The 12,004-nt window shown below is 40.3% G+C and overlaps 1 protein-coding gene across 1 annotated transcript; it reads right to left on the bottom strand.

Moving 5' to 3' along the window:
• Window positions 1-9,444: 9,444 nt before the first annotated feature.
• LOC124269584 lies at window positions 9,445-11,693 on the bottom strand. The gene is made up of 2 exons (XM_046704608.1): window positions 11,459-11,693; window positions 9,445-10,492 (listed from the first exon to the last, which is right to left on the bottom strand). The coding sequence occupies exon 2, from the start codon at window positions 10,478-10,480 to the stop codon at window positions 9,530-9,532; it is 951 nt and encodes a 316-aa protein (XP_046560564.1). The 5' UTR covers window positions 10,481-10,492; window positions 11,459-11,693; the 3' UTR covers window positions 9,445-9,529.
• Between the last annotated feature and the right edge of the window lie 311 nt (window positions 11,694-12,004).

Here is a 12,004-nt window from a genome sequence, read left to right as displayed (position 1 = left end):
ATATTACTTATATGGTTGTTAATAGTATCATCATTTGAATGTTTTATGTTTTTGTACATTTTTATGTTTAACTTCATCTATGAATGTATATGTATAGCTTTGAGTTTTGAATTAAACATTTGAGAGATATATATTAATCATGTTATTAATCTGTTCATTAATTGAATTCAATTTCGACAAGCATAATATCACATATATTTGTGCAAATATCATGCTGCCAGTAGTGTAGAGCAATGTTCATGTCGCTGATCACTTGATTGTCTGCTTCGGAATTCTAATATCAACAGATCACCGTTATATAGCTGGAATAGTTCTGCGGTAAAAACACCCAAACATCCACTGGTAATATACCTGTGTGATGTCGATGACGATATTGTCATTGGTCTAATAGAAAGAGCATCTGCCCAGACAACGGACAGTGCTTAGTGGTCAGCATATGGGAAGGTCAACTCGATGTCTATTCACTCTGTGTGGGCTATCCATGTTTTTGGCATCAGTCTCGGCTAGCACCGGTACTGGTAGTGTCACACAAACACACACGCACACACACACGAAAAACACAAAACCACACACACAAAACACACAAAACAAAAAAATCCCAAAAACACATACAATCATAATACGCACACAAGATACAAAACAGTTAGTCACAAACCTGAACACATTATTTTCCTTGACATAATTTAATTAACTACAACATAAATATCATTCAGTTCTTCAATCTTTGGTCATAATACCCGCACTAGTCGAAGATACAGGAATAACAGCAATCATTCGTGTATGCACATTGGCTTAATGTCCAAGACTGTGCTACTGGATGAAGCAACTATATGCCAAGTATATGGTTACTTGAGACGACTGGTACTGTGTATTTGTGTATTCATTTGATATTAAATGTAAGCAGACAAGGATATAATTAATCTGTCGCTTCGTTGATCACCCTGTATTTGTCCAAACAGTAAACTGCTGCCTTCTGTGTACATTGAACCCATATTCCCTTGTTCTCTAATTCGGTCTCCAGGTTACCTTCCGGCGAATATGGGAGGATGGTTACTGCGCTGATAAATGATGAGAACTATGGACGTGGAAAAGTAAATATTGTTTACCGCTGTAGCTAATGGGTGAGATGAGGATGGACTGACTGACTGACTGAGTTTGGTTTTACGCCGCTTTTAGCAATATTCCAGCAACATCACGGCGGGGGACACCAGAAATGGGCTTCACACATTGTACCCATGTGGGGATTCGAACCCGGATCTTCGGCGTGACGAGCGAACGCTTTAACCACTAGGCTACCCCTTCCTCCCAGATGATGAGGATGGAGCTTGAAAGTTGATGTTTGACCATTCCGTAATGAAGACCAAAAGAATGTCTTTGTCACATGTCATCAATGCATGTGGTAAGTACACAGAGCAATTATGTCATTAATGAGTCAGTGAGGGGGATTGGCGCCGCTGTAAAACTCCAGCAATGTCTCGGCGGGGAACACCAGAAATCGTCTTCAGCCATTGCACTGTAATTAATTAATGAATAACACAAAGGAGTTTAACTGGGAAGGTAATACTTTGGAAACTGTTCATATATACTTGGGGTTATTTGCCAACGCCATAGTGGCTGTCACACTAGAATCGATTTCGGTTTCAAATATAAACCAGACATCGTCCTCAGATTTCACTGTAATTAATTAATAAAAGACACAAATGGGTTTAACTGGGAAGGTAATACTTTGGAAATGTCCATACATACTTGGGGGTATTCGCCAACGCCATAGTGGCTGTCACGAGAGAATCAATTTTGTTTTGAAATGTATACTATGTTTGATGATATATGTGCTGATACCGTTTGCAATAATGATGCAAGAACAGAAATCTGAAGGAAATAGTAAACCAACGCCACACCTGTTCTTTGAGAATATACACAGCTGTTTGTTTATCGTGAAATGTAGTAAAAGATAAGACACTCGTGGTTGATCTCCTGTGCTCGTAAATATACTGGAAAATAATTCCATGTATACTGATTTGTTACGATATCGATGGTTCATCTCCCATCTAACGACTTTCATAATTAATTTCTACAACATATACTATAATAGACAGTATTTATTTGTCACTTGGGCGATGGGGTAGCCAAGTGGTTAAAACGTTCACTCGTCACGCCGAAGGCCCGGATTCGATTCCCAACTTGGGTACAGTCGAACCCCGTTTATCCGGACAAGAGCGGCGTGAAACCAAACTCACTCACTCATACATCAAATGCAGACGTTCCAAAAGGTTGCATTACTTGTCAATATTTTAATGTTGATGGTACTCAGAACGGTGTATTGTCGAATCACCTTCACATGACGATGTTTTAAATATTAATAAATATATGCTGTGTTAGTTTTATACTTTATGAGTCATAACACGTATCGGTTTAGATTGTATTATGATTCAATCTGAGTCAAAAATCTGTTTATTTCATAAGGTTATTTATTACTACTCAAAAACATGACAAAGACAAACATGTTTCGCGAATATATATTTTAAGTGTCGACAATGCTACTGTTACTTACGGGTTGTTGGCGATCGTCTTTGTGTAAGTAGAGCCTATGTTTATAAGACCTGAGTCTTTGTGTAAGTAGAGCCTTTATTTAGCGGATACCGGCTCCCCAGGAGCGTGACCGGGGACCAGGGCCTCCTTTCACAAAGCACTAAGGTGATCGTAAGTCACTAAGGTAACCTTAGTGCAGTGTTAAAGAATGGGAGTCAAGGTTAACCTTAGTAAAGGTTGCTTCGTGAAAGGAGATCCAGGACAGCGTAACCCGGGTCCTGTCTGTCTCTACCACTCCGGCCATCCCCTCTTTTTGGCAATACAAGTACCAGCATAGGTTTTATACATGCTACTTATTTACATAAACAGGACGGACATGAGTAAAATGACTCTGTCGTGATGGACATTCATATGAATATAATGTATAATGAAGCTGGCGTTCGCCAAGTGTGCTAACCAGCTATTCCTTAATGCCAGTTGGCGGTAATCACACAAAGGACGGGCGTAAGTGCGCCATCCGTGATAGAAGATAAGGTTTCTCGGACAGATGAATAATTATACATATATAACTCTCTATATATATTATTCATTTATCATGTTGAGTGAGAAAGAGACATCTAGATTAGTTTCTCATATATATACTCTCCCAAAAAAGAAACGCATAATGAAAATAGCAATTTCATGTAGCAATGAATTAAAACGTGATTCATTTTACAAAAGGTTTTGCTCTGTTTATGAGTCCCATGGTGTTTATGTTTTGAAACATCACAACAAAACGTACCATCCGTAAAATACCCGTATTTAACAGCATGATTTTCAATTTCGGCGTGTAGTGTCACAGAATACACAATTCACATGCAATGCACGTGAAAGTTGGGGATCAGATAGTCTCAATGATGGGTATAAAAGGTTGATACTTGTCTGTCGATTATTCACTGTATTTGGAATATTGTTGACGAAAGCAAAATGCCACGTCTAAGTGAAGCCAACCGTCATATCGCCATTGGTTTGCTTGAAGCTGGCCAGTCTCAACATGCAGTTGCCCGACGCATGAATGTTCACCAAAGCACCATCGCGGCAGAATGCGGTAGCAGATGCCCCTCGTAGTGGGCGACCTCGAGCGACCACTGCAGCGCAGGATCGCTACATCCGGGTACATCACCTGCGTCATCGAACAGCTACGGCGACCAGTACCGCTCGACAAATACCCGGATTGAGGAGGCTATCTGCACAGACCGCCAGGAACAGGTGGAGAGAGGCTGGTTTACGTGCCAGAAGACCTTATTTTGGCCCTGTGCTTCGACAACAACATCGTCGACATCGAGTTCAATGGTGCACCAACGTACAGGCCTGGAACCTACCGAATTGGCGTAGAATCCGGTTCAGTGATGAATCACGATTTCTATTGGAACGACGCGATGGAAGAATGCGGGTGTACAGACATCGACGTGAACCGACGCTTGCGTTCCCCAGGTCGACAGATTCGGCCGGGAAAGTGTTATGATGTGGGGAGCGATCACCTGCCGTAGGAGAAGTGATTTGGTGATGATCCAGGGCAACCTGACAGCTCAACGGTACTGTGACGAAATCCTACGCCCACACCTCCTTCCAATCATTGATCGCCAGAGGGAGTTGTTTCAACAGGACAATGCCAGGCCCCACACAGCACGTCACAGTAGAGACTTCCTCCAGAACCACAACATCAGTGTGCTCCCCAGACCCTCAAGATCACCGGACTTAAACCCGATCGAACATCTGTGGGATGCCCTGGACAGACGGGTGCGACGCCGTAACCCTCAGCCCCAGACACTTCAGCAACTCGCACAGGCACTACAGGCAGAGTGGGCTGCTATTGGGCAACACGAGATTCTGAGACTTATTCGTTCGATGCCGAGGCGAATTATAATAGTTTCTAAATTTCATTTAAAACCGAACGCGTAGCGTGAGGTTTTAAATGAACAATTTAGAGCTATTATAATTTCGTTATATACCTCTGATTTTCCAACACAGTAGGTTTATCTCCATTCTACCATGACAATTTTATGAACAATTTCAGGTGGAGCTCTTTCTTTGGTTACGAGTCAATACGTGAAGCGGCCTCGCATTCCAATCTCAAGTGGTATCGCCCGAAACGGGTGTTTGGTGGCAAACCGTCAATGACTAACAAACTCCAGATTCAGTAATAACAAATCACGTTTTGTTTTTCAATGCATCAATCACCAATCATTAACTGATAAGTTGGAAAACATATATCAAATAAGTTTCAAAAGCTTGGTTCACATTTGAAAATTCCACCGTAGACCCTTTCCCCACCAGAATAGTGGCAGCAACCTCATGGCCTTGACCTTTCTCGAAGTCATTGTTTACATTTGGAAAGATGCGACAGGAGAGCCACTGACAGTTTGCGCAAGGTTAACCTGATTGTATGACTGAGATAGTCTTTGATATCTAATTACTGGTACTGGTACAAAATTTAAGAGTAGGGGCGCTTTTGCTGTAACGAGAAGTCCGTGTTGTACCGAATTTAGATACTGTTGAATTTTGCGCCCTGTCAACTTGACGATTTCACGCACCTCTACGTCTGCGTGCGACAGCTGTGGTGACTCTTACACACTCATGTGTGTACTTTGTGCTCAAATTCGATTCTACGGATATTATTTTCTACATTTTGGAAAGTGTTTTGTGACCTAGTGGCTTCAAAGTGTAGTGAATTCAAATTGAATCGGATTGGCTGGCATGTTCGCGAGTCTGTTGACAAAGAGCCAGATTTGTGGTGATATTTCCGAAAGGATGGATCAGGACACGAGGGTGTACCTCTGGCATAAACACGGTAAGGTAATTAATTATACTTTAATAGACTACTTTAGATCAAGCAGTGTAATGGATAAGAGGGATCATGACTAAGCTAAATAACTTTTTCAACGATATTATACATTTAGAAAAAAAAAATATGTTGGGCTAAACAGAACGGTTTGCAGATTCTGTAGATCTAATTGTGTTTTACTACCGCTAAATTTGAAACAGTACAAATTTCAAAATATCATTTTGTTTGAATTGATAACCCAACTGTTTATTTATGTGGACGGAAGGCATTAGAATCTAAAATTTCTTCGGCGTTCGATGTTAATGCATCCTCCGTTACCGGATCAAGATCAGTGGCGATATCGTTGACGAAAGCTGATAATAAATTTAACACGGAAATTTTGTAGCAGTCTATTGCTGATCTATTCTGACATAACATAGAATCAACGTAAACATATTTGTTTTTGCTGAATTTTTATTCGGAAAGCAGACGATGTTTTGATCTTGTTCGACTGAATATTTGTTTCCATGCTTTCGAAGTACTTTTGTATGTATAAACACCTATTGCTGTGATTTACGCAAGTAGTGAGTCGTGCCCGTCATCGCTAAATCCATCTTTAAAGACATATGTGTAATTTCCGACAGTAAAATCGCCGTAATTTATCGATGCATCGGTAGGTTGTTCGGTGTCCGCCATGTTAGTGGGCAGACAAAAATAGTGCATTACCGTAAACCATGTATGATTGCGCACGGAAAACAGAGACCTGTATAACGTGATTATATACCTCTGAATGACTTTAATTAACCAATCACAATCCAGTGTTTACTGAAGTCATGGTAGAATCCATCTGTGATTTTCTTGCCTATATGTAGTTTCATTATGAAATGTATATATGCATTGAAATGCGGTGAATACACGTGACACATGTGTAATGTTTTACTGTTAAACTGTTTTCAATCCATGTATATGTTGATAAACGCACACTGTAAACCATGAAAGTCGAGCCTTGCACGTTCTAACTCTGCTGGTCCAGATGGGACACTGTGAATCCCGTATACCAATAACTATTCAAAGATATACTATCAGTGACTGATAAACTACATTCACACAACAGAGCGTTAAATGAGCCTGATTAATAATAATAATAATAATAATAATATTTCCAGCTATATGCAGCTGCTCAATGGTGCTTTGCACGTTACAGTTCAATCACTAGATGAGAAAAGAAATGTTTTGAGTTTTCTCTTAAAAGTTGGGAGAGAGTCACTGTTCCTGATGTCAAGGGGGACCGCGTTCCACAGGGCGGGAGCTGCAACTGAGAAGGAACGATCTCCAGCCTTTGTTGAGGTTGATGGAAAAGACAGACATGCCTTTCAATTCGATGTGTGACATTATCGATTTAAGTGATCGTATGAGTTGGAATATGGACCAACATCTATAGGGATATTGGATATTTGTTATGGTTTAAAGTATCATCATTCTGCGATACAATTACACTATGTATTGGTGGAGGTGAGGTGAGGTGAAATTGGGTTTAACGTCGTGCTTGAGAATATTTCGCTCATATGACGACGTGCATGCGTGTGTATGTGTATGTGCGGCTGCTTGTACTAGCCCAGACTGAAGCTGGTTTAATAGTGCTAGCCCACTGAGATACCACGCCGCAGTGAAGCATGAATACCCCACTCAGACACATTATACTGACTCCGAGCCGACCAGTCCTTGTTGTACCCATTAATGCCGAGCGCCAGGCAGAGACCAACAAGTACCATATTTTAACGTGTTTTGGAATGACGCGACCGGGGATCGAACCCTCGACCTTCCGCTCTCCGGGCGGACGCTCTAACCACTACACCACGGAGGCGGGCATGTATTGGTGGAAACGTTACAATAGAAATGTTATTATTACTATCATGTTAGTGTTATGGTGGGTCTATGTAAAGACTCCAAAGAGACAGTTGGCCTGTACTAGGTGTTTAAACAAACTCTTCCCTAACGTCCAGGAATATTTTGTCGATTATCAAGCGTGCCAACGATATTCGTTATTGAGAACTAGCTTGTTATCGTACTTCGACAAACCGGGTTCGAATTGGTCTTCAGCAACCCCTGTTTGTTGTAACTTAGGCAAGAGGCGACTAATGGGTACCCGGTGGTAATATTCCAGCCATATGGCGGAGGTCTGTAAATAATCGAGTCTGGACCAGACAATCCATTGATCAACAGCATGAGCATCGATCTACGCAATTTGGATACAGTGACATGTGTCAACCAAGTCAGCGAGCCTGACCACCCGATCCCGCTAGACGCCTCTTACGACAAGCAAGGGCTACTGAAGATAAATCTAACCCGGATCTTCATGGATCACCACAAAAGGCACCTGCATTGGGGTATTAGATTATAGCGTTGGGTGCGATGCGATTACACTTTGCATTACTCGTAAGCAAATCCGCTTATCGAATATCTTCTACTTGACATAGATTTTATGATCGCATTGTATTTCAGAAGTACATTGTATTTTTGGTGGATTATATTGCCAATTCAAAAATGCGTTGGTCAATTTGACCACCAATAAAATATACACATAATTGTAGATATGTGTGAGGTGAGGTGACATTGGGTTTAACGTCGTGCTTGAGAATATTTTGCTCATATGACGACGTGCATGCGTGTGTATGTGTATGTGCAGCTGATTGTACTAGCCCAAACTGAAGCTTGTTTTATAGTTTTATAGTTTTATGGTTTTATAGTTTTATATTTTGGATAATTTGGGGTCAAACCCCACTCAGACACATTATACTGACTCCGAACCGACCAGTCCTTGTTGTACCCATTTATGCCGAGCGCCAGGCAGGGACCAACAAGTACCATATTTTAACGTCTTTTGGTATGACGCCATCGGGGAAGTAGATATGTGTAGTTACATAAGAATATAAAATTTAAGCTTAAACATATGACTTAATGAGGGCTACACATCACTATTTTAAGTAATGATTGCATTAAAGTGAATATGTAACCAGTTCTCATTACTTCATAAACAGATGAGAGTAATATTATGTGTGATCTGAACACCATTTCAGCTATAGCAGCTCGTACATCCTATCGCTTTGCATGTACTCTTGAGAACGAAGAATGTGCTGACTAGTCAAGATTGTTGGTCAGACCAATCTACCTGCAGCGGATCCGTTCACATTCAAGGGAAGCTAACACTCCACTATGAGAGACGATATAGGCCTGGGGCTCAGTATGCTTAAGCTTGAATGAGTAAAACATGCACGTCCAAGTATCGAACCTGAACGTTCACCTCATACTTCATACTTCTAGCAACGTTATAGTAAAGATACATGGATGCTGCTCATATGACGTTACACACTGTGGGTATTCCGGGTTCGAACCCGTCTCCTGCAGCCTGTAAATAATGCTTCATTGCACCACAAAGGTGTGGAGGGTTTTCACAATATTAATCACTAGTTTGGCAGTTCTAGATGAGATTATATACAGGTCGCGGTAATATAGATAGAATATTGATGGCTCAGGCGTTACAACATATAACCAAGTGAGTTCCGCAGGTGCATAAGTCATAAATGTATAAAATATGACTTTAAATATTTCTTCTTGTCAAAACTACTTTATCTGCACAAGATCTTTCGCTGTTCGACGGCTCTTCGAGTGTATAATTGAAACTAAGCTTACTCATAGGCGACGCATGACGGTAGCATCTATGTCATCAGTAGTATCATATAATCATCACATATATCTGTATCTGGAATATTACATATATTGGTACTCCTGGCTTATCAATATTCTATCTATGAGCGAAATATTCTCAAGCACGACGTTAAACCCAATTTCACCTCACCTCACCTCAATATTCTTCTATATTACCTGTATACATATTGTCACAATAAGTGGCTTTCGAAATTATTTTTAATTTTTAACATGTTTTTGTAGTTGATGCTAATTCTAGAGGTTTACATGAACACGATTTTAAAATAAGTACATGTACATCATTCACACTCATCCATACACACATTCACACCCACGTATAGTATTCATGCTGGATATTTTGGCTTTCGAAAAGTGTATAATTATATAAAAATAATTAAGCAATCTAGTTCTTATTTTACATTTTATTTGAATGCAGTGAAGATCAGTCAATCATATTATAACCCTGAACCACGGTCTGATGGCATGATGCCTCTAATCCTCATGAGTTATGCTGTTTTTCTTTTCGGCGTGAGATTTCCGTAGTTCGGTCACTTTGCTGTAGACGTATTTGGCCACTTCAACGTAGCCTCGTCTGGAACCAGCTTCTTCTTCCGCTTCAGTGTTGTAACCCGTGTTGCAGTTGATGTCGATGACGTATGGAACGCCATTAGCGTCATATATGTACTCAATCGCGCCGTTATCAAGGGCTGTCGATCTGAAGAAGTTGGTACAGTTCTCAATGAATGGGTCCTCCACATCGGGGAGAATTTTGAACCTGTCACGTGGTACCTCGCACGGGCAAAAGTTGGAGTTGAAACCATCACAAGCCGTAGCCTTGCTGGTATAGAGATACTTTTTGCCGACAAACTCCGCCCGGAAAAGTCCGCTGGTCAACGGAATGAAACCTTGGATGACGTACAGACCGGTTGTGGATGCGAGGGGTTCCGTGTTTTGTTCGAAATCAGCCAGGTTGTCGAACTTTCTCACGTCGAGACCTCTTCCACCTCGGTTTGGTTTTATAACAAATGCAGAGTCTCTCCCAAAGTTTTCTTCAATGAGTTGTGCATTTGGGTTGGATGTGAAAATTGTCTTTGGTACGTTAAGTCCACATTTTTTGGCCATGACGTATTGATAGGCTTTGCTGTCCTCAACGTCAATGGCCATCTCGCCGTTGACAACAATTCGGTTGTGATTTCTCAACCATTGAATTATGACTCTTGCTTGATCCAGAGAGAGGCGATGTCCCCTGATGTAAGAGGATGGGCTGCAGCGGTTGTAAAAGACAGCATTTTTGGGTGGCTCAGATGTCACTTCAAAGTCTATTTCGTCAGAGATCCACTGTTCCATTGTGACGTCATATTCTTTGAATTCTTCCTTCAGGAAGGAGAACCATTCTTTGTTGTCATGGAGGATGATGATTTTGTATTTCCCGTTGCTGGACATGTTCTTGTTTATCTGAAGTGTGGTAACCAATAACAATTAATATAAAATGCAAGCATTCGTTGGAAAGTCACATATCATGAACCTTAAAACCAGTTCTTCTTTCAAAAAATAAAAGGTATTAATTATCTTGAAAAGGTTTTCGACCTCCTACTCATGGCACTATTTTCCGAATCATTAGGTCCTTTGTCATCCATTTGTACGGTATTTCTGATAATGGGCTGTAACACGATCACATGCCAAGTTCTTTTACATGCATATAACTTTTACGTGCAAAACAAATTCAAGAGAGTATTTTCCTATTACGAAATATAAGATCAAAGTATGGTTTCTTATATATCATCGCTAGTAAACGATACATAGTGTTAGCAAACCCTGTCTATGTACATGTATATATATTCAAATATTATTCTGAGATCGATATTCTTTACTCGATTATATGAGATAAATTGAAAACGAGACAAACATATACTGTGCGAGGCACAATTATAGCTTTCCTTCTATAAAGTAGATAAGGAAACGATTGAGCATTGTTTTGACGTTAAAACATTCATTGTTCTGCAACAGAATCGGAGCTTAACACATAAAATAATGGGAATAACGGTCCCAGTCGTTTTCTGCCAAGGATATATTGTGGTACATGCTTTTACTACATCAGGAACCACAACGTCTTAACCTACAATTGTGCACACCAGTATTTCAAAATATCTTCCTAAAAATATTATGTAAGGCAACAGTTTTGGGGAAAATATTTAGAAATGTTTCAGAGGTCGTTTATGTGATTTGAAACTTCAAATTCACAAAACCATCATCTCCCTTTGTCAACATTATGTGTTTTGTTAAAATAGGATTAACACATTCAGATGAGCTAGATATTCAAGTTTCAAAATTTCACGTAAGTTATTGCGATAGACTTTTCCAAAACTGGCTACAACGTGGAATAAAGTTACTACAGATATTCACAGCTGTGCCAATTCCTACCTGATTGTGGTCAAAGTCTTGCTCCAATCCTAAGCCTTGTTCCGACTAGACCGTTCCTTGGGAATAAATATTTCGTAGGAGTATTCTGCTTATATATTGATGAATGTAAAGATAACATTATACAAGCTAGCATGACTCAGCATGGGCTTGTTTAAATCACTTCATGGACACGGAGGTCCCGAGGATTTTCCCTGGGTCAGTTCAGAGGCGTATAGTGACCCACTTCGCAATCATATACATGTTGTCGTAGACAGCATCACGTGATAGCAGCGTGGGACATAACCACTGCCATCTGTCAACAGTGTACTGGCATTCATGAGTGTCGACAACATTTCTCAAAGAAAATCAATTTCGTCCACTGTAATTGTGAGATATCATGTGGTATATTATTGAACTCGTGTTAAATTTTTGTATGACATGTATATTAATATAGTAATATACAAATACAGATTGATGCCGAATTTAAAGTCTACAGTGCCCGCTGTATGTGGTGCAGTTTTCACAAGACAACAACATACGAGCGAGTTAAAAATGACATTTAATCAT

Source organism: Haliotis rubra, unplaced genomic scaffold (assembly GCF_003918875.1).
Source record: "Haliotis rubra isolate DU_JTF1 unplaced genomic scaffold, ASM391887v1 Scf1458, whole genome shotgun sequence".
NCBI classification, from domain to species: Eukaryota; Metazoa; Mollusca; class Gastropoda; order Lepetellida; family Haliotidae; genus Haliotis; species Haliotis rubra.
Note: the sequence above shows the minus strand (reverse complement) of the source record. Positions and strands in the feature narration are given on the sequence as shown.